The following is a 23170-nucleotide window of genomic DNA, read 5'->3' as shown; positions in this document are numbered from 1 at the left end:
ATTTAAAAGATGAGGCTCCCTAGAGGGGGTGATCACAACAAAACATTCTTGCCATGGGAAACTTACTGGATCTTCTGCCTCAACACCTTGTCCCCTCATGGTTTACATTAAGCCTTTTTTGTTAGCATATCCTATTATTATAGCCCCTACATCCATTTCTAGTGCCTCTGACACAGATATATTGTTTTCCTTTTTCTTTTTTTCCTGATTCCCCCCACGATAGATATGTACATATGGAAAAACAACCTGTAATTCAAGAATATTTGTGATATTCCACTAGGTCTATTTGTAGTTTTTTTATATTTGACTGTCGTTGTTAACGTTATTACTTAAATTATATTTGTATTGTATCTCTACCTACCTACTAACAAGGATATTTTGACACATATCAATGTGATGTGCACATGACTTCTTTTATGTAAATTTCATTAGACCCCTTTTTCTTTTTTACATTGATTGGTTTTTACAGTTAAATCGTAACATAAACCTCTAAATAGTCATACTTTTGCAGTATTTTGAAACTGTGAAGTCCTTCAAATATAATTCCAGAAATGTGGAATCTGTCATTGTATTTCTGTCATAGGTTAAATGTCACTGAAGATAGCCTGAAGCTATTTAAAATGGTCAAGAATACACCAGAGTCACAAATTTGCAGTCAATGGCTTTATGTATAGGTCGAATTACAAAAACAACAAAAACAATTACACAAACAATACAAACAATATGCATAGGCATATCTACAATAGTTAGATTACTCAAATAGGGAATAATATCCATAAATATATCTGTTGCAATTTCACATTACAGGTAGCAGCCAGCAACAACACACATTACAGCAACAAATGGTGACTTGTGCAGTAATACATTTCAGTGGTCTGGTCAGCATGTCAGTTAGTTGGTTGGCAGAAGGCAAAATAACAGAGCCCAGGTTCACCTGAGCTTTCTAGCCTCTTAAAGGGGAATTAGGTGTAATATGTTAATCTCTAATAGTAGCCAAATACTTACAAATGTCAGGTTACACTTTCAGTTAGTGACTGCTTGGAAGGTAAAGAGTGTGTAAGGTTTATTTATTGCAGGAGAACATGATGAAGGTTAATGCTGGTTTAATCACTCTTTGAGACTTCTTGTTTTCCTGTGCTTCTTTCATCCTTCACTCTGTTTGTTTAAGCAGGGAAAGGCTCATGAGGTTCAGTGTGGTCCATGTGTGTAACATCATCTTAATCAGATAAACCCTAAAGCATGAGATCTGCTGTGTGTATTATCTTGAAATATGACAGCTATGTGCTCTCTCTGTTGGCAGAGTGCAGCGGATAATGCACTCAGATTATAGGCTGTGAGTTACAGTACTGGATCCAGATGTTGTTCAGTCTGGAATATTTTCAGCTGCTTATGTTTGTAACAGTTGAGAATTTAATTCATTATGTGCATCACATGATGAATATTAGTGAGTGTTACGTTCAACTTTCTTCTAATTTCTTAAGATTTTTCTGGACCAAGCAAACTAACTATCAGATCTCTAATGCAGACTGCATAGGAATATACCATCTGTGCTATACTATAACCATGCCAACACCCAACAGTGTGACTGGAACCAAGTGGAGGGAAATGAAGGCACAGAGGTGTGTTGTATATCAAACACACTCTGGTGGCTGTTAAAGGACTCGAGCAGGTTGTTAATAAGTCGACAGTGCAGGACGTTGCCCCGCATACGGTCACCTCTACGTTAAAAATATCTGTGGATGTGCAGTTGTTTAAAATTTCCCACATGGCAACTGGAGCACATGTATTCTAAATAATTATAGAACAAGTGTATCTGTGATCATCAGCTCCCTCTGGAGCTGGTAACACAGGCCGAGAGGCACAACTTATGTGATATAACTGGGCTGTGATGCAGGTCACTTTTAATTATATGACAGAGTAGATTTAAAACCTAAAACCATACATCCTTGGTCATTTATGACAAAGAAAACTGGTTTTATTTACTTAAACTTAAAAAAAAAAAAAAATGGACCAGGATTGTCTGGAAAATGAATTACAACACTGTGGAATTGTATCTTGTGTTTTCTAACTCTGCCATTAACAAATGACACCCAGTGTTTAGTTTTGTATACACAGAAATAACTGAATTTATAGTGAACTGATCCCAGCCCTGCTATAAAGATAGACACTCAACAAAAATCATCTCTTATATAAGCTTATAACCTCTGAGCTAGTTAGGCATCAATCACCTGCTGTATCACAAACTCTGTGACAACTGGAATGATAATGTAAGGTACAGAAAGTAAGCGGCCGCAAAGGAGCAGGATTCAACAGAAACACAGACGATTATTTTAGGTACAGGTAGGTGGGTTGCTGATGGGAAAATAAATACAGGCTACCAAATAACAAAAAGTAAAACAAAGCATAAAAAGTGCAAAATTAACATCTGATTGACAATAAAAGATTCAACCATCTTTTTCTTCATTCCGTTGAATTGAATATTTTAAACATATCTATGCAAAAGTGTACACTCAGATTAATTCCATTGTAGTCAGCAGCAGATGATTCTCACAGCAGAAACCATGAATGAAACCTGATATGTCGGGAACTAATTCAAAAAATGTGGCAATACCAAATTGGAAAAAAAACAAAACAAAATTATTTTATAATAATTAGCTTGATGCACTAATGTGCTAAGAGGTATTTTAATGTTGTAGATGCTTTAATTATAGCTATAAGATATGCAGTATTTCCATATTGAGGAGTCTAGGTTATATAGTCTTGTAAAATGTAAATACTAAAAGTTGCATTGCCTCAAATCTGTTCAGTAAAATACTTTGTGAAATATACTTTGTTACCATTCACCTCTAAAAAACCTCTCCACAGATGTATTTCTGAGGAGGCAACATTCATCAAACTGAACTTTCAGTGTCGGAAAATAAATGATGATATCAGGCTGTGCTGGTATAATGCAAGACTCCATCTGGCCTTCATTACTGTCCAACTGCTTATCAGTACATTGCATTAGATGTCAACTGACCAAGGCACCCTCAAGCTTCATGAAGAGGGCAGTGAATTGCCACTAAGTAGTAGTTCATCAGCCAACTAGATTTTAAGGAGGAAATGATACTTAAATAATGAATTTTAAGGATTAACTGATCATCTGTGAGTTATAGCAATTACCTTTCTAGTTTATTTACAGAAAGAAAGAAAAAAGAAAGAAAGAAAGAAAGAAAGAAAGAAAGAAAGAAAGAAAGAAAGAAACTTCTTGGTGACTGACTACAATGGAAGTAATCTGGTGAACACTGTGACTCGGCTGCTCTCTCAGGTTAGATGTTTCTTCCCCCGTTGATGACGTTACCTCCTGGAGGAGCGATGTGGATAGAGTCCAGAATGGGCCGCAGTATCTGGCCAAATGGCCTGGAGATAGAAGGAAGAGATTTGATTTGATATTTTAAACTTAATCATAACACAGTTGTTGCACTTTTGTGTGTGTGTGTGTGTGTGTGTGTGTGTGTGTGTGTGTGTGTGTGTGTGTGTGTGTGTGTGGGTGGGTGGGGTGTGAATTTTGGTAACAGTTGTATCACTGTTCTTTCAAGGTTTTGCCAGTAAAAACATTTGAGGAAACCACTTCATGTCCACACCATACCCCACTTTGGTACCATGCACTGGAGCATCTGTGAGGCAAATTTGTCAGGGCATCTGAGCACTTATTGTTAATTTTCTTAAACGAGTGGTTGCAGTTTAGTATATTTTCATTATTAATTCAAATCAAATTGAAATTAGTTTCTGTTGCTGGAAATCAGGAACAATAAGGCAGATTGCTGCGCTGGAATGATGAAAAATTGCCTTCTCAGAATATACATGAAACAAGTTTATATGCATTGAGAAGAGGTTGGAAACTTTTACAGAATTTGAATTGTTGAAGAAAAAAGTACTCAATTAATGACTGAAACTACTCAGTAAGCAGATTTTGTGAGTTGTACAATGCGTTACATTTTAGCAACTCTGGTGTCAGATAAATGTAGTGGAGTAAAAAGTAGCATATTTCCCTCTGAAATGCTGTGAAGTAAAAGTATTATTAAAAGTATTAAAAATTAAATACTTAAGTACAAGTATTTTAATGTTGTATTTGAGTACAATACTTGAGTAAATGTACTTAGTTATTTCCCACCACTGGTCTTAAGGAGGAATGAAGAATATTCTATGCTTACTGCAGGTGAAGCTAAGGTACTCGTTACGCTTTAAGCATCAACTGTAATTCCCATTTTTGCTGGTGCAACTAGTGCTGCCTGTTCCCTCTGAAGTGTAGCAGAGTCACTCTGAGTTTGCAGTAGAACTTGTGTTTCCCCTATGACTGACCACGTGACGGCTAAAAAGAGATCAAAGTGAGCCCAGAAAACTAGTCCAAATAAAACCCCTCCGAGGGCCACATCACATTAACTTTTTGGTTCACTTGCAGGGTTTGAAATTTTCTGCATTTTAAAGTGTAACTTCAGTCAAGATGGCATGACAGCATTTTGAAACAGACATGTTTTATAATTAATCCAAATGTTACATGATTTAGTTAGGAGGATATTTTAAGTGCATTACTGCATCTGCTGAGCCACTGTCTTGCTAAGACTTTATTGGGGCCCAGACATGATCATAAGATGATTTGACTGAAGTCAGGGGCAGCTGAGGGACTGACTCACGTGGAGAGGACTTCGGATGGAAGGTCAGTGATGTAGGAAGGGATGGTCCTGCCCGTCAGAAACTGAGCCACCTCATTGGTGAAGGTGTTGCAGTTGTGCTCAAACAGACGATACCTGTCACCTCTAAATCAAGAAGGAATAGAAGAGGGTAATTCAATAAGATAACAGCTTTCATGCATTGTGACAAGCATGAAGTCGTAATGATTAGACTTCATATATAAACAACTAGTTGCTTCTCTATATGAGAGAAAAAGGAAAACTGGTATAAAGAGGAGCCGAAGAGCAGTCACCCCACCTGTATGTGCTTTCTCCCAGGGAAGAGAGGTAATCCATGAAGATTTCCTCAGACACTTCGGTCTCACCCAGCTCCACTACCGTGTCTGGAGGTCCCAGCATTGTCCCACCCTGACAAACATACAACATACACAAGAAAAGTGTGTCACAAAATTTGATACATTCTGCGAGGGCTATTGAAGAAAATAACCAAGTCACTGATATTGGATTGATCCAAGACTTACTGTCTCTGAGAACTGAAAATTCAGAGGTCTGAGGATCATCTGACCTTGATCCTCAAAGACAGATTTGTATCACTCTAATCTCAGTGCACCCTGTGATCATGCATTACAATCTAGTGGCTTCAGGAGGAGACATTCTTTGTGGATATTTGCTAAAGGCTAGATCACATTGAGGGAAGATACTGGCAGCACAGTTGGACTGGTGTTTGATAGCAGAAAAGTGTTCCGCTATTTCAGACATCAGATTTTATCAGTCCCGTTACAGAACAAGGGTGTCTGTCTAGAGCTGTCATTTTGCACAATCATGTAAAAAAAAAAAAAAAAATTTAACTCATAAGAAGAAGCTAACATACCAGTTTCTCTACCAACATTTATTTCTGTGGTCTAGTTCATTTACCATTATAATAAATGCAAACATATCTTTATAATTTATATATTATTTTGATTTTTCTATCTTATTTATTTGATACTCTATATATTTTCTTATTGTCCTTGAAAAGACCAAAACCAACACGTGTGTATCCCATCAACAAGTATCTCCTTTGTAACCACAGTCTAATATTTCTTATTCCTTTGGGCCATAGACGTCACTGTCATCCAAAAACTATTAAACACACATCAATGAGCCACACTGTTGCACTAAATAGACACTGTAATTTATTTTGAGTCACTCCCAGCTTCACCATCCTGCTGCCATAAGCACTAACAAAACCACCAAATGTGTATTAATCCTCAACTGAAAGTAGTCCCAAACAAATACACTATTTACTTTTGTTTTAATAACATTTGATAAAAACCACACTGCCCAGCTGGTTCTTGACTTAGCAGCAATGAAACTACTATAAAACTAAATAAAACTACTGTATGTGTCTGTAATACAAACAGGGTAGGGAAGTCAGAAAGTATTCACAGACCGAGTAATGCATTGTTGATTTTTGGTCATTTCATGGCATTTATAGACAACAAGAAAAACACCAGCACGTTCTTTTAAAAATGAATCTCGGAAATGCAGGAAATTACAAACTGAATTCAGGCAGGTCTTAACACATCAGCACAAAATAACACCGGAGAGCATGGAAGAGCATGTGCATCATTGGTGATTTCCCTGCAGGCTTTCTCGCGACTGGCAACATCTCAAAATAGATAAGTTTGTATTATGTCTTGAGCATGACAAAATTGTATTTTATTAATATGTGGATTTATAAACAAACAGCCCATATGAATTTTTAATGATTTAGTTTTAGCAGAACTGTGTGCTGACAGTCGGAACTCATAATCTGAATGACAGGAATCAAATCAAGCCCTTCCAGGGTATTAACAGGTCTCTCTGTTGTACCTCTTAGTTTGCAGGTATAACGTGGCTGTTTCGCTTACCAAGAAACTTCCTTAGGATTTCATATCTAGTGGAAGGAGGCCACAGGCTTAGCACTAAAAATATTTGACAGTCTGTTATCGTCTGTGTGTGTGCAGCAGTCTGAGATAGATGGCCTACATCTCCTTCATGAGCTTGTTTGATGAGACTTGTGAAACAGGAGTCAGTCCCCTTGTTACAGACTTACCGGTGAACAGCTGGAGATCCCCTCCCCTCCAAAGAAGAACTCATCTCCATATGCCACTATAGCCGTGTGCCTGGAAGAAAAGCACAAAATTAACACAGGGGGTGTATCCAGGTCAGAGCACCTTGGTGTTACTCAACATTTGCAGTCGCAGCTATTTAAAATTCCACTCAGTGCATTTTTTTAAACCAAGTAACAAGCTGCAAATATTCCAAGCTTACCATGATAACAGAATTTGGCATCATTTGAATAAATCCTACACTTCAAAACAGTCCAGCCTTGGCTAGATCCATGCTTCCTTATGTGTGATGTGCTATTTTGTGACAAAGCATTGCAATTTATTTTTGTGGTGTCTCCCCTATCCTACAGCCCCCTTGTCTAACTCTGCTTTACTTTGTGATTTCTTGAATTTGACAAAATCTCTTTCAGCAAAATCCAAAACAACGCTAAGCAACAAATTGAGGATAGACACAGACACACTTCCAACAGCTGTTTTCAACTGTGCTCTGTGCTTTACGGGAGATTTTTCAATCTTAATTGGGCCTACACCTGACTGAGCCACACATTACATGAGAGGCAATGTTTTCATGAGTCAGAGGGCGACCCAGTTATGAAAAGAGCAGAAAGGAGAGTCATACCATATACCGTCCAGTTGCTTTCCTGTAAGAGAAAGGACGGAAAGTAGTGAGAGGAAGCAGGTAGCAGATGATATTTTGTGCAAGCACCTCATGCGAACTGAAACTAACAAGTGGGGCAGTTTGATGTCAGCCCACAGATGTCAACGATCATAATGCATATGAATCAGTCACGCTTTACTAGATATTAACAAATTAAAATTAGTTTTAAATTTACGAGCTTTCGATAACTTAAGGTCGATACAAAGCACGACAGAGAGGGAATCTCCACCCGGTATTTGTTATCATCACTTATTTGTCCCCAAGGCCAGGCTGCATCGGATTTTTTATCTGTACTTACCTAACATGATGGGGCTGAGGCTGCGAGCCATTCCTCTCGATAAATCATAAATATACAGTTGTACATTGTATCGCGTAGCATTTTTATCCATATTGTAAACCTTCAAAATATCTTTTTTTTAATGTTATTTTTCTGTTAGCTGGCTCAGCTGAGCTAAGGATCTAAGAGCACAGCTGACTGGTGGGGGGGGGGGGTTCTACAAGAATGATGTCATTACGTCAAAACATCGTTTCCGTTTCAATTGCTTTCAAAATAAAAACTTTTACGAGCGATTCCAATAACACATGGAAAACTTTCTTGAGGAATACCTTTATTTTGAAGGAGAATACATATTTTCCGGTTTTACCCCGTTATCTCTGAATGACTTGACACAATTTCATCACTACAGTTGACAGCGGTCTTTTGTTGCATACGTATGTTTAAAGATGTTGATACAAAGAAATAAACAACTCTGGGACTTTTTGTTTACTTTTGTCAAAAGTGTCAAAAGTAGGACGCTCACACTATAGTTATATGTGTGTACGACATGATTACACTCTCCGGTCCACACTCCGGAGCAGGGGGTGGCAGTAAAGGGCATAGACCGCCGTTAAACACCCAAATTAGAGCAGTAGTTAACACCAGCCACAGCCCTCTGTGCTTCTGGACCAAAATAGACAGTTGAGTGCTCAGCAGCTGACATCAACTAGAAATGGCTGCCACCGGAGTTCTTCCCTTCATAAGGGGGGTAGACCTCAGTGGAAACGACTTTAAAGTAAGGATTTTAAGCAATGATCTATGACTTTGTATCCATAGCTCTTCAGCTTAGCTAGGTGGCTAATGCTAAAGTTAGAGGCTCTGAGCAGCAAACGGCTAAGAGCTTAGCTCGCTGAATCATTAGCTTAGCTTAACGTTAGCAGCATTGGGCGTTAGCCAGTTGTCAGATGTTTGACTTGGACAGAGCAGAGTCTGACTGGTTTTAGCCACAAACGTCTCGTCTGGCGGTTAACACAGTTATGCTTAAAGGAATTGGTCTCCTTTGTTATATTTTATTAACTCTTAGATTGTACTTTGTAGTTTGGGATAACGTAGCTCCTATTTCCAGCGTCACATTAGCTAGCTAATTTAGCCACAGTTAGCCACAGTGTTGGCTAACTGAGGCTGTCTGTTAGAAGCACAAGCTCCGTGTCAAAACATGTCAGCTTTATCCGCGTTTAACTTAGATAACGCTGCGGCCCAAACCAGCGTTGGCTGATATCGCAGAGTTTGTTGAGTAGCTGCAGTCGCACAGTGTCGCCATACTTGTAAATTTTGACCCACTTTGTGAGCTTGGTCTGGAAGGCTGGAGAAGCAGCCCGGCAGGCAGCAGTGACAGCTGAGATCACCTGGCACGAACCGACTGTTTGTGTACTTAACGCTAGCTGCCATGTCAGTATTTAAGCAGTAGATATAAACTGGCGAAATAACTTGTTTATCTGTTAGTCAGTGAATGCCTGTCGGTTAAAATCTATTTTCAGCCAGTCTGGGATGACATCATTTCCTCAAAATGATCTAGGGCCAAAATGTGCCTTAGATCAAAACGACTGTTAAAGGAACTCGACAAGTTTCCTGTGTACCATGACTGTAAAAGATAATATAGACCGATTATCACAGCTGGCCACATGTCTGCTGCATTTACTCATCTAGCTGATTTGCAAATGACTGAAGATGTCCAGATTTGTGCTCTCACACTCAGCCATAATGACAGTGAAACCAACGGGGCTTTGAATTGCATACGTCGAACAAATAGATGGAAATTTACTATGATTTTGTAATTCTTATTTTTTTGCACAGTGTTTTACTTCATTTGTTGTTTGTGTATTGAAGAGATTAAACAAGTTTTAGTATGAGGGATCTCCTGTATTATCATAACACTACATCCACATGTCCACACTTCAGGTACAAATGGTTTTGGTAAATAAATGTCACTTGTATGTTTTGCAGGCATTTTAATCTAGTTTTTTATTGCAGGCTCCTCCTCTCCCATCACACTGCTGTACTGAAAAAAAAACAAAGCATTGGTAACCACAGTCAATAGAAGTATTATTGTTATCAAAAGTCATTTATATCTCTCCCACTTGTCTGTCCTTACAGGGTGGATACTTCCCAGAGCACGTCAAGTGTATGAGCAGTCTGCGATGGCTGAAACTGAACAGGACAGGACTGTGTTACCTCCCAGAGGAGCTGGCCTCTCTGCAGAAGCTGGTGAGACATTCAGGCCTGTTTGCTCATTATTAGCTTTGCCTCACATCTTTATACATAGAGGCATTGAGTCAAAACGTTTTATACATGCGCCACCTGATCCACAGCTGATTACTTTGAAGCTGGAGAGAATTCAAAAGTACCACAATCATAGCTATGTAATTGTATTGGTATTGACTTAAATATTTGTAGAAGTAGTACTAATAATATTAATAATAATAATAATAATAATAATAATAATAATAAATGTATATTGTTAGTCTATTGAAGGTATTTTCATTGTACATTCATTTGTTGTACATTTGTGTTGTGATGTCAGCCTAGATGACCTAATTCATTTTACCATTTATGAGTGGTTTGTTGAGGGCAGTGTTGTTAGTGTCTGGGTCAAAACATGCTAATATTTAACTTTCTATGTGTGGGTAACAGAGGAGATCACACCAGACTGATGCATTTCACCAGTGAAACCTCACCTGACCAAGAGCACACACAGCCCTGCTTTAATCCTCACTATCTCTGATAGGATTATGTAATCTAAGTCTCCAAAGCAGTGCTCAGCAGGCCTCGCTGAAAAGATGATCTATGCTAGCATGCTTTATCTCACCAGGTGTAGGCAAACAGATGAGTGTGTTACCATGGCTCACAGTTGCTGTTTCTGGGGTGTGTTGAACTAAACTTCTGCTTTGGTTTTATCCTGTTTGCTGTGAAATAATTCTGTTTAGAGGCAGCCAGGCATCTGTGTACATGTAGTACATTGCTCAGCAGTGACCAGGGCACCTTGTAGGGTATATTTATGATGTTTTAGATTATTATGTCGAATTTGTGCAATGTATTGTGTGTCTGTTAACAAAACCTCTGCTTTTCCATCTTCAGGAGCATCTTTCAGTGAGTCACAACAGCCTGACCACCTTACATGGGGAACTGTCCAGCTTACCGAACCTACGGGTAACTGATACATGCATCAGAAAATATGTATAAAGCACATGCAGAATTATTTTTATTAAATACATTACAACCTTAAGCACAACAATTATCAATTGTTTGCTTGTCATGATGATTTCAGTTTATTTCTTTGACAAGTTTACGTGGCCTAATCACCTTCTTACCAGATTTATCCAACTACACTGCACTAAAGGTGTTTCATTATGTGTGCAGGCGGTGGTAGCCAGAGCAAACAACCTGAAAAACTCTGGAGTCCCAGATGACATCTTTCAACTAGATGATCTTTCTGTGTTGGTATGATAATCTCACACCATCTCTTCTTTTCTGTTTACTATACCCTTTAAGACCTTCACCCACACTTATTCCCCAAATATGCTTTCTTTCCTTTTTATCTGATACACCTATCTACACCTGTCATCTTCCCTTTTTTCTATTGTCTTCTATTGTCTGTCTATCTTTCCTGTGCCAAAAATAAATCTGGCTTGACAGTATTAACAACAAAAAGTTTTTTCACACTTTTCCCTTCTTGTCCTTTAGGACCTGAGCTACAATCAGCTGACGGAGATCCCCAGGGACCTGGAGAACAGCAGGAACATGCTTGTGCTGAATATGAGCCACAACAGTATTGACTCCATCCCCAACCAGCTGTTCATCAACCTGACAGACCTGCTGTACTTGGACCTGAGCGACAACAAGCTTGACAGCCTGCCACCCCAGATGAGACGCCTGGTGCACCTGCAGACTCTCATCCTGAACAACAATCCACTGATGCATGCCCAGTTGCGGTAAAAAAGACTTTGTTTCTAAATGTTATTTTTGTAAATGTAATTATTCTTTGACATCTATTCCTCATTTCACACATTTACACAAACACCCAGAACATGCTAGGTCCCATGTTAAATCTAGAAGTAAGTAATGAATGTAGTGATTTATCTAGTGCTGCTCTGACTGTCTTTGTGTATGTGTGTCTGAGCAGCCAGCTGCCAGCCATGGTGGCATTACAGACCCTGCACCTGAGGAACACCCAGAGGACCCAGAGCAACATGCCCACCAGCCTAGAGGGACTGACACATTTAGCAGGTAATGCATGTACACAAACAAACACACACCTACATTTTTCACAAATACTTTTTTTTTTTTTAAACAAACATGTGCTCCTTCCCACCTCCCCCAGATGTTGACCTGTCATGTAACGACCTGACGCGGGTGCCAGAGTGCCTCTATTCACTGGGCAGTCTGAAGAGACTCAACCTGAGCAGTAATCAGATCTCTGAACTCTCCCTCTGCATTGACCAGTGGACTCAGCTGGAGACGCTTAACCTGAGCCGCAATCAGCTCACCTCACTGCCCGTACGGACTATAAACATTACACAGCTGTATTTATAAACCACCCCTTTCCCGCTAACAGTGTGTAGGAAGTTATGTAATTGGATTGCTGCAACATTAAAACCACAAATGAAATTTCATTCATTACCTATTTTAACAGATGAATAGCTCAAAATCAGGGAAAATAAAACCAAATATGTAATACGTGGATTAGTGTAAATCAGCTCTTAGAAGACCACATTGATTTACTGACTAATTTCTTAATCTAAAAGCCTTTGTTGCTAGAATACTGTGTTGTTGATCAAGTGGTTATTTGATGCACTTCCCTTTATAATTTCTGTAGCATTTAAACTTTTCTCATGTGTCTCTATCCAGTCTGCCATCTGTAAGCTGTCCAAACTGAAGAAGCTGTACATAAACTCCAACAAACTGGACTTTGACGGGGTTCCCCCGGGCGTGGGCAAACTCTCCAGCCTCACTGAGTTCATGGCCGCTAACAACAACCTGGAGCTCATCCCTGAAGGACTCTGCAGGTGGGCTTTGGCAGAGTTGTTCAACTGATATATTCTGAATTGGCTGATCATACAAGCCAATTTTATTTGGCAGAAAAGGTCAGGTCAGCATGAGTAAGTCTTACAAACTGAATTCAAGTGTTCATCTCATCAGAAAATAAGCTACCTACCTCTAAGGCTGAGTCAAAGTGAATTTTACACAGCCGATTGTGGAAACTTTTATCATCACATGTTATGTGAATAACAAGATAATTGTGGTTTCGTGTTGTTTTCTAGGTGTGGCAAGTTGAAGAAACTGGTGCTGAATAAGAACCGTTTGGTGACGCTGCCTGAGGCCATCCACTTCTTGACTGACTTGGAGGTAAAATATTACCCTGCTAGTCAAGTATATTGCGTTAATATTAGGTAAATGGTGGATTTATGTGGGTTTCATTACTTTTTAAAAAATGTCGAGCCTGCAGAAAAAGAGAAGTAACCTGGTACTAACCTCCCTCAGGACTGGAGAAAAACCTGAGGATAGTTTTCATCTCATTGAGTAAAACACAAAGCATGTGACTATAAACATAAGATATGGTAGAGAAAATAAATGGGATAAAGCCATTTAAAGTAATTGCAATAAAAAGTGACATAGGAACATTTTAAAGGGAAAAAAGTGCCAGTATATAGTGTTGCAATAAATTAGATGAAAAGAGAAAAAATCAATATATGATACATTTCAACTTCCTGTAGGAATATTATACAGGAGTTGATGATTGTTTAAGTCATTGAGAGTAGTGCTCTGTGATAATGATTACATCATTGCAAATTTCACAAATGTCACTTTGACTCCACAGATTGTTTAAACCAGGGGATCTCTGTCAGCTAACCTGATCTCATTAATGTTACTTCCCGTAGGTTCTGGATGTGCGTGAGAACCCCAACCTGGTGATGCCTCCAAAACCAGTCGACAGAGCAGCAGAGTGGTACAACATTGACTTCTCCCTACAGAACCAGCTCCGGCTGGCCGGGGCCTCGCCTGCTACTGTAGCTGCTGCTGGAGGAGGTGTGTGTGTGTGTCTGTGTGTGTGTGTGTAATTGTGTGTAACTGTGTGTAGAGCTTGTATATGACTGCGTCGGACTATATCAATGCTTTTGTGTATTTCTTTAAATCAGTATCTGTTTCTACACGTGTCCAGGAGCCAGCCCGCGAGATCACTTGGCAAGGAAGATGAGGCTAAGGAGGAGGAAGGACTGTTCTCAGGATGACCAGGCAAAACAGGTGCTGAAGGGCATGAGTGACGTCGCGCAAGAGAAGAAGAACTTAGAGGTAAGTGGAAAATAAATAAATAAATACATAATAGTGGAAAGAAAAATAGATACGAAGGCAGGATATGTTCTTATTAGTTTGGTTGTTGTTTTCCTGAAAACTATAATGGAATAATATTGGCGAGAAATGGATAACAACATCAGTTTATTTAACTACTCTGTGGGGAGTTTGATTGTTTAGAAATCTCTCTGTTAACCTTGAGGAGTTGAGGAATGAGTGGAGGAAGAATAAAAAACGCATGAGGTTTGACTTGTGTCCCATTTAGCAGGAGAATGGGGATTTGAAATATGGTGATTTAAAGATCCGACGCTGGGACAAGAGTCTAGAGAAGCCTCAACTGGACTACTCTGAGTTCTATATGGAGGATGTGGGGCAGGTAATGTATGTGTGTGTGTGTGACAGTAGTCAGCAACTCCCAGATATACGTGTGTGTGTGTGTGTGTTTCTGTGTGATTAAGAGGATGTAACCTTGACTTTCCTGCTTCCTTTCTTCTTTTCCACATATTTGTAGAGAACCCACCAGGTTATAAAAGTGTATAATATTTTTTTTTTTCTTGAATGTTTATTAGAATCTGTTTACATATCTCTCTACAGGTTCCAGGTGTAGCGGTGTGGCAGATAGAGAACTTTATTCCCATCCAAGTGGATGAAGCTTTCCATGGCAAGTTCTATGAGGCAGACTGCTACATCATCCTCAAGGTAACATGTAAAATCTGTCGACATTTACAGTAGATATTTGTCACAGACTGTCATTGCTTAGATTTGCATCAGACAAATGCGACTAATCAAACAAAAACAAATGAATTAGTGGAACACTGTAAGTTTTCATGTACAGTTCATCCTCAGTCAGAGTCCCTTCTCTGTGTATCCCGCTCATCTGTCTCGCATTCTTCTCTTTGTAACGTAGACCTTCCTGGATGATAACGGAGCGCTGAGCTGGCAGATCTTCTACTGGATCGGCCAGGAAGCCACACTGGACAAGAAGGCCGGCTCTGCCATCCACGCCGTCAACCTCCGAAATTTCCTCGGAGCAGAATGCAGGACGATAAGGGAAGAGATGGGAGACGAGAGCGAGGAGTTCAGCGCTGTATGTATAAACATGATGTACATATAAATAAATATATACAGAGACACACACACACACACACTCACACACAGATAACTGTAATATTTAAGAAACTTCTGACACTTTGATAAGATAAATTCACTTGATATAAAACTTTAAAATGCTCTGGAGCTGCATAGACCTTCAGCAGTTATGTGCCTAAATGAGGTTTTGTCTTGTGTGCAGGTGTTTAACAATGAGATCTCCTACATTGAGGGAGGAACAGCCAGTGGATTCTACACTGTGGAGGACACACACTACCCTGTCAGGTTAGCTGGAAGAAAATATATCTTGCACTGATTTCATTTGTTGTCTTTATTCCTTTGAAGTCGAATCAAACGTCAATCAAATCTTTTGTTATTTACCTTTGGCTTTTATTGTCTTAATATCATCAGTGATGAGCTTTGTAGCTTTGTTTTGAAAAGCTGTTCACAAACCAGGTTCATTTGATGTCTGAATTAATTGCATTTGCCTGCATATTTGGCTATAATTAAGTGATCATTCTGTGACGTGAGCTCAAGTATCTGTTTGGTCTGAAAACATTTTCATCACATTTTAACCCTTTTGTGTTTTCATCAGGTTGTACAGAGTCTACGGCAAGAAAAACATTAAACTGGAGTCTGTACCTGTGAAGGCCTCCTCCCTTGACCCTCGGTAACTTACAAACCCTGCCTTTTATACCATATGACACACACACTTGCATATTTTGCCTCACCCTCCAGCATTCATACACACACACATACACATACACACACACACACACACACATACACACACAGACACACTCTCCATTCCTAATGCTTTTGGTATCCATCTTATCTCTGTTTGACGTAATTAGTGCATTTACTGTCAACTGGCAGTTGATTTGTTGCTCGTTTTATTCCACTGCTGTTTGATGCTGTATGTACACTGTCTCGTTTAGTGTAAAGCATTGTGTCCATAACGTCCCGTCTTTCTCTTGCTTTGGCAGCTTTGTCTTCCTGTTGGACACAGGGCTGGAAATCTTTGTCTGGAGAGGAGCCAATGCCACACTCAGCAGCACCACGAAGGCCAGGTGAGACACAAATCAAGTCCTAACACAAACTTTTCTGCCACTTTGTTGGCAGATCTCAGGTCGGTTTCCTTGTTAGGGACACAACCAAGCAGCCCATTACTGTGGTGATTCAATGTAGTGTCCATGCGTTATTGTCATCTTCCAGGTTATTTGCAGAAAAGATAAATAAGAATGAGCGTAAGGGGAAGGCAGAGATCACAACCCTCATGCAGAACCAAGAGCCTCCAGGATTCTGGGAGGTGCTGGGAGGACAACCAGAGGAGATCAAGAAACACGTACCAGATGACTTCTCTCCCATCAGACCTAAACTATACAAGGTAAATCCTTTTAATAACCTTTTTTCAGTTTGTTGTGGACTACAGTAAAGTATACATGCAGATTTGAGGTAGTGTAGGTGTATTGCAAAATCCTCAGTGTTGTAGGAGTGTGTGTGTAGGAGGTTTCCTTCTGCTTGATCACTGGCTTGAAGTCACGTGTAACCATATTTTTGTAACTGGCCCGTGATTCTTTACAGTATGTGGGCTCAAAAAAGTTTGGAGTCAGTTAACAGCATGTGTCAGCCTTAAAAAAATGCTCTTACACTTGCTCCAGTTTTTACATGAGAATTTTCAGGCAACAGCAGGTTGCCTGAAAATTATGTGTGAAAAGAGGCGAAGTAGCTGGAGGCCTAAGTATCTCTGTTACATGAGATAGGACAATAAAAGGCACAATACCGTTTGATGTGTGTGAACAGATAACGATGCTCAGCAGCAAATCACAGTTTTGTTTATCACTGTCCCATAGGTGGGCCTGGGTCTGGGCTACCTGGAACTGCCTCAGGTGAACTACAAGCTGTCAGTGGAGCACAAAGACCACAAGATCAAACTGGACACCCTCCCAGAGCTCAGACTGGTATGTTTATCTGCTCCATTATCACCAAAAGCCAGTGAAACCTACATCCCTCGCCCACTTCTTGTTGCACTGCTCTGTTTTCTACTTTACTTCCTATTTCACACCCTCCTCTTTATCTTATTTCCTTCCCTCTCATCAGGTGCAGTCTCTGCTGGACACCAAGTGCGTGTACATCCTGGACTGCTGGTCCGATGTGTTTATCTGGATCGGGAGGAAGTCTCCCCGTCTCGTCCGAGCCGCTGCCTTAAAGCTGGGTCAGGAGATCTGCTCCATGCTGCACCGGCCCAAACATGCCTGTGTCACGCGCAACCTGGAGGGCACCGAGTGCCAGGTAATAAATACAAAACAACAGCCCTGCTTTACCTGCTGTACTGGTCTTGATCTTTTGTGTGTGGATGTATCAGTGCATTTTAATGGCCACTTGCAATCATGCACAACTCCGCATGAAGGAAGAAAATGCACATCTTATGTAATGATGGTCTTTAAATCATATATTTTACAAATACTTCATGAAATATATTAGCATACTAGCAGTTGTTTACTATTGCATTGAATTTGATATGTACAATAATATGTTTTAAACTTGTATACTTCACTCTGCAAAATGGACCTTTGTGTGTCTCTATCATAATTTCTTGTATTCGTCCTCTTCCTCAGGTGTTTAAGTCCAAGTTTAAGAACTGGGATGATGTGTTGAAAGTGGACTACACCAGAGCAGCAGAGACTGTACAACAGAAAGACAACCTGCAGGGCAAGGTCGGTGATGCATGTGTGCGTTTGCTCAAAAATCTAATTGTGGATTCTTTGAATAGCAGGCTACCAGTCAAACACTACTGATGAACTGAAGCAGGTCCAGTGGCTCTTAAGACACTGGATTACTCTCAAAATATTCAACGACAAAAACAGTTATAGAGATCCATAGTTATAGACATAAACGTATTTATGTTTACATAAATACATATTTTATGATATGATCATTTTAAATAATATTATATAATAATATAATATATTATCATATTACATAATATTTTTTATTATTACTGTTTGTTTATTCTTTGTTTTAAGAGTACACTGGCTCTTTAATATCTGACATATTTAATATTTGAATAATAAGTGTGTGTGGCCTCTTATGTCTGTCTACATTAAGTGTTTTCCATGTTTCCTCTCACAGGTGAAAAAGGATGCAGAGAAGAAGGATCAGATGAAAGCTGACCTCACAGCTCTCTTCCTTCCCAGACAGCCAGCCATGCCCCTCACTGAGGTAAACACACACACACACACACACACACACACACACACACACACACACAGATAATGTGTCTGATAATGATAATGTTTTCTGTCCAGGCTGAGCAGTTGATGGAAGAGTGGAACGAGGACCTGGATGGCATGGAAGGATTCGTGTTGGAGGGAAAGAAATTTGCTCGCCTGCCGGAGGAAGAGTTTGGGCATTTCTTCACACAAGACTGCTACGTCTTCCTCTGCAGGTGTGTGTCTGTGTGTGTGTGTGTCTTTGTGCTGATGCCTAGAATCAAGGAGGAAATTTGTGGCTTGAGGTGCACATGTTCTGTGAAATGTTCATTAATACAGACTGAGTGTTAAAGTGAGCTCTAATGTCCCTGTGCTCTCTCAGATACTGGGTGCCTGTGGAGTATGAGGAGGAGGAGAAGGAGAAGAAAGAGGGTGAAGGTGGTGGAGAAGGAGGACATGGAGGTAAAGGAGAGGAGGAGGAGGAGGACAAACAGCCGGAGGAGGACTTCCAGTGTGTGGTTTACTTCTGGCAGGGCAGACAGGCCTCCAACATGGGCTGGCTCACCTTCACCTTCTCCCTGCAGAAGAAGTTTGAGAGTCTTTTCCCTGGAAAACTGAAGGTGTGGGGAAAGATGACCTCTCTTAAAAAAATGTTATAATCCTATGTACTTTCATCACTGTGATTTAACAGTTTTATATAGCATTGACAACTGCTTCCTGTTTTTGCTGTTCAGGTGGTGCGTATGACCCAGCAGCAGGAGAACCTCAAGTTCCTGTCCCATTTCAAGAGGAAGTTCATCATCCACAAAGGGAAGAGGAAACAGAAGACCGACTCTGCCCAGCCCTCCCTCTACCACATACGCACCAATGGCAGCGCGCTTTGCACCAGGTTGATATGCTGCCTGTTGTCAGATTTCTCCACACCAGCAACATCACAAGCACTGATGTCCTCCAGAGATTATTTTTAACCTTGTATCTCTTTCTCTTAGGACCATCCAGATTGGGACAGATTCAAGCAATCTCAACTCAGAGTTCTGCTTCATACTCAAGGTTGGAATATATATATAATTTATTAAATCTCTGTATCCCACCAGAGATTTTAGTTCTCTCCTTCTTCTCTGGTTTATTTGTAACATGGTGTTTTCTGCAGGTACCATTTGAGAGCACAGACAATCAGGGCATAGTTTACACCTGGGTGGGCAGAGCTGCTGACCCTGACGAAGCCAAACTGGCCGAGGACATCATGAACAGCATGTTCGATGACACATACAGCAAACAGGTAAGTTTGCATACACGTGAGGAGCATGAAATTCCTCTATTCACTTCTCTTAATTTCGCTTTTAATTTTCAGTCTGTGTGCAACTTGACATTCTCCCAAAAAAAAAAAAAAGATAACTTCCCCTCACACTTCAACTATCAGAAACTTCAGCTGCTTTCATCTCTTACTCTCTGATGTTTCAACTTTTAACTCTGAACCATCCAGTTCTCCTTAACACACCCGTGATGTCATCGCTGCTCTCTTTGTTGTGATCTCAAAATCAAAAACAATACTACAACCTCCCCCAGTGTTACCATGGTAATGTGTAGAAACACACAAGGAAGATACTCCATTTTCAACCAGGGATGAATAGGCTCTAATCTGCCCCCTAGTGGAAATACTTTAATCTTCCAGATGCACACAAACTAGGCAACCATGTGAACAATGACACTGGCTTTGCAGCTAAGTGACCACATGAATTCAGTTTCTTTCAGTTCTTGAACTTCAAGTGAATCCTCAACTAATTTCTGTACTTTCATTTTAACTGCCACTTAGACTTCTTTCATTATTTTAACTATTTTAAATGATCTAACAACATTTCAGCAGAATATTTTCTTTTTTTTTCTACTTTTGTTCCATTCTGTGTACAACTTGAATCACTCAAAACATCCTCTCACTGATAAATTCCAGTGTGAAGTATTCTCATCCATTGTCAAGATGGATGTTTTAGCTTTTGTGTAATGTCTGTTTTTTTGATGTGTATTTCTGCATGTCCCATGATGACTGTCCATTATCTATATGAATGTACTTATGTATGGTTCATGCGTGAGCTTGAATCTGTATATTTTGTCATAACTAATGAGCCAATTTGTCTCCCAGGTAATTAATGAGGGGGAGGAGCCTGAGAACTTCTTCTGGGTGGGGATTGGTTCTCAGAAAGCTTACGATGAGGATGCAGATTATATGAAACATGCTCGGCTCTTCAGGTGAGTGACCATTACCTGTTTTACAAGGGGTTATTAGAAATTAATATGTAATACTGTCAGTTTTTTTTTTCTTACCACCACTAATGCTTCTTCTGTGGTGTCCTCTCTCTTTTTTTTCTTCCCTCCCTCTTTCAACACTTTCCTCTCTCCTATATTCTTCTTTCCCACCCCCTCGCTGCCTCAGGTGTTCCAATGAGAAGGGTTATTTCTCTGTGTCGGAGAAATGCTCAGACTTCTGTCAGGACGACTTGGCTGATGATGACATCATGCTGCTGGACAATGGCAAAGAGGTAACAATAAATGATTTGTCTGACTCTCCGCAGTTGGATTTCATAATCTCATTTTGTACAGTACAAGTGATTCTCCTTGTTTTCTCTCAGGTGTACATGTGGGTCGGTACTCAGACCAGCCAGGTGGAGATCAAACTTAGTCTCAAAGCCTGCCAGGTGAGCGACAACCTCCCGTTTGTGTTCTCAAATTTTGGTTTTATACATTGGTGTCTTTCTAATCCCTCTCCTCCTCTTCCTCACCAGGTTTACATCCAGCACATGCGCTCCAAGGACAGCGAACACCCGAGGAAGCTGCGACTGGTGCGGAAGGGAAACGAGCCCCACTGCTTCACACGCTGCTTTCACGCCTGGGGAGCTTTCAAAACTCCCCCCTCATAGACAAACACTCTCTGAACCGCGCACATGCTCAGAAATGCTCACACCCTACGTACAGATTGATTCGCTGCCATGCTATTTTCTACCAGTAAGATAATGATGATGTCTATGCCTATAACCCAGCTTTACCTGAGCTTCCTACCTTCCATCCTGCTCGTCGCTGCTGCTCAACATCGTTCTGGCCAACAGGTTACTGTCTGAGTCTGCAGACAAAAACAGTTTAGCACAACACCCCAGTCCGTGAGATTTCTTCTGGTTAAAAAGGCTGTTGTCTCCGTTTCTGTCTTTGGGACAAATATCAGTTTTTCTACAAGTTTTTGTTTTTGTTTTTTTTTGGGGGCAACAAGTCTAAATACTGATGTTGAATGAAAGAAGAGAATTATGTTTTGAGATAAAATAGATCTAAGGTGTACAGAGGCTTTATAAAAACCCAAAGGGAGGTGAATCCCTGAACATATCGATCTGTTTTGCTGCTTTCACATGGCTCGTGCTGCATGGTCAGTAGTTTCCAGTGGAGGAGGGATGAGAGCTCATGACGACAAGAGTCACTTCTCTGTGCTTTAGTGCCATTTTTGCGCAGCTCATTGGAAGCAGTTTAGGCCAGATAAATTGATTTTACAGTTTTGTTTTTTCCCATCATTGAGGGACTGAACAGAAAACAGCACTATAATTGTTTTTCTGAGGAATGTTGGTTTATATAAATATATATATTTTTCTGTTATGTGGACTATACATGGTATGTGTGTGTTTACCCCATGCGCCTTTACTGAAATCAGTCTTGTTTGATCTCTGTCCTCACCTTCTCTAACTTGACCACTGATCTGAAACTTTGTTGTATGAGATCTGTTTCAATTGTGCAAAGATGAGGCGACAGTAAATTCCTTAGCCACATTAAAGTTATAACAGTTACATTTATTTGGCCAAAGAAATCTTGAGGTCAGCGTGCAAGTAATACATTGTGAGACAGAGCTTTGTTTTATGTTTAAATGTGCAATCAGTAGAGCTCGGGAGATCCTGAAATGAAATAACAATACTGTGTTTTTCTACATTACAGGCTGCATTCAACTAAATGTTTTAATTTCTTGCTTTTCTGGAGTGGAGGAGATAGGAGGAGGAGCTGGAGAGCTTTTTTTCCAAAACTTAAAGTAATCATTTTTGATAAAGTAAATGCATGATGTTTGAAAAGTAAGACCGTTTAGTCAGACATCTATCTTAGAGTGTGGCTTTCTTTTTCAAACAGGTTTTGGAACAAAACTCGACTTTTATTAATTTACAAATTTTAATGGGAGATCTCTTGAACCATATCAGAGACATATCTTAACATAGTGACTTCAGGTTCCACTGATCTCGGATCAATAGTTAATTTTTTACGGTTAACTGGTGATCAGTGGAGCCAGCGTCAACTTTGGAGTACAAAACTGCTGCATTGTGTTTCGTGATCATGTGACCTGTATGCAGGCATTGGTCCAAGCAAGATATCTGTTATTCCCAAATGGCTGCAACTTTCATTTAGTTTCTTTACACTATATTTTGTGGGGTGAACTGTATGCCTGTTAGTGTGTTGGGTCCTACACAGGTGTATGTGTGTATATGTGCACATGCTCCTGATGCCACCTGCAGATGCTTTATTTATGTATTTTATATAAAAATAAAATCTCACATCGCATATTTAGTCATCTGGCTTTGATTGGTATCTAGTGTTCATAATTCAGATGTTTGAATTAATTAAAAAACAAATCCAATGAGAGCACATTAATTTATTCAGTGTTTCCTTTACACTGCCAACAGAACGTCTCCATCTACCATCAAACTCTGCTCACCAACATAGGTGGTTTTTGCTTAATTGGACCATTTTTGGATGAGGTTGGGAGTTTTTACGTCATTGAACCCATTATGCTAAAAAAAAAAAAAAAAATCAGTGGTACAGTGTCCTAC

At 39.9% G+C, this 23170-nt stretch overlaps 2 protein-coding genes across 3 annotated transcripts; one reads left to right on the top strand and one right to left on the bottom strand.

Moving 5' to 3' along the window:
* Window positions 1–648: 648 nt before the first annotated feature.
* On the bottom strand, window positions 649–7925 carry desi1a (desumoylating isopeptidase 1a). The gene is made up of 6 exons (XM_071474201.1): window positions 7720–7925; window positions 7383–7404; window positions 6748–6817; window positions 4969–5078; window positions 4674–4796; window positions 649–3399 (listed from the first exon to the last, which is right to left on the bottom strand). The coding sequence occupies exons 1-6, from the start codon at window positions 7808–7810 to the stop codon at window positions 3309–3311; spliced, it is 507 nt and encodes a 168-aa protein (XP_071330302.1). The 5' UTR covers window positions 7811–7925; the 3' UTR covers window positions 649–3308.
* A 225-nt stretch (window positions 7926–8150) lies between these two features.
* Window positions 8151–22901, top strand: flii (FLII actin remodeling protein). Of its 2 annotated transcripts, none has more exons than XM_071474199.1 (31): window positions 8151–8473; window positions 9832–9942; window positions 10813–10884; window positions 11095–11175; window positions 11419–11666; window positions 11858–11961; window positions 12056–12231; window positions 12583–12740; window positions 12996–13080; window positions 13614–13761; window positions 13895–14025; window positions 14294–14401; window positions 14620–14724; window positions 14933–15112; window positions 15317–15399; window positions 15710–15784; window positions 16101–16184; window positions 16330–16501; window positions 16968–17075; window positions 17215–17406; window positions 17733–17831; window positions 18247–18336; window positions 18423–18562; window positions 18709–18946; window positions 19061–19215; window positions 19316–19376; window positions 19477–19605; window positions 20464–20570; window positions 20755–20860; window positions 20951–21016; window positions 21104–22901. In XM_071474199.1, the coding sequence occupies exons 1-31, from the start codon at window positions 8411–8413 to the stop codon at window positions 21236–21238; spliced, it is 3810 nt and encodes a 1269-aa protein (XP_071330300.1). In that variant the 5' UTR covers window positions 8151–8410; the 3' UTR covers window positions 21239–22901. The 2 variants fall into 2 exon arrangements, with proteins under 2 accessions (XP_071330300.1, XP_071330299.1); XM_071474198.1 differs by having other exon boundaries at window positions 8152–8473; window positions 14291–14401.
* Window positions 22902–23170: the final 269 nt, after the last annotated feature.

The sequence above is a fragment of the Trachinotus anak genome, unplaced genomic scaffold, assembly GCF_046630095.1.
Source record: "Trachinotus anak isolate AG129_WGS33_773 ecotype Australia unplaced genomic scaffold, CSIRO_AGI_Tana_v1 ptg000003l, whole genome shotgun sequence".
NCBI classification, from domain to species: Eukaryota; Metazoa; Chordata; class Actinopteri; order Carangiformes; family Carangidae; genus Trachinotus; species Trachinotus anak.
This window is presented reverse-complemented; position numbering and strand designations above follow the sequence as displayed.

What these genes read in the sequence shown, in the direction of transcription:
- desi1a (XM_071474201.1), bottom strand. Translation starts at nt 7,810, where the DNA reads ATGGATAAAAATGCTACGCGATACAATGTACAACTGTATATTTATGAT. An exon ending in AAGCAACTGGACGGTATATG is followed by an intron (nt 6,818 to 7,382) that starts GTATGACTCTCC and finishes CTTTTCTTCCAG; the next exon opens with GCACACGGCTATAGTGGCAT. An exon ending in CCATCCGAAGTCCTCTCCAC is followed by an intron (nt 3,400 to 4,673) that starts GTGAGTCAGTCC and finishes TTCTATCTCCAG; the next exon opens with GCCATTTGGCCAGATACTGC.
- flii (XM_071474198.1), top strand. Translation starts at nt 8,411, where the DNA reads ATGGCTGCCACCGGAGTTCTTCCCTTCATAAGGGGGGTAGACCTCAGT. An exon ending in CCAGCTTACCGAACCTACGG is followed by an intron (nt 10,885 to 11,094) that starts GTAACTGATACA and finishes TTATGTGTGCAG; the next exon opens with GCGGTGGTAGCCAGAGCAAA. An exon ending in AGCAGCACCACGAAGGCCAG is followed by an intron (nt 16,185 to 16,329) that starts GTGAGACACAAA and finishes GTCATCTTCCAG; the next exon opens with GTTATTTGCAGAAAAGATAA.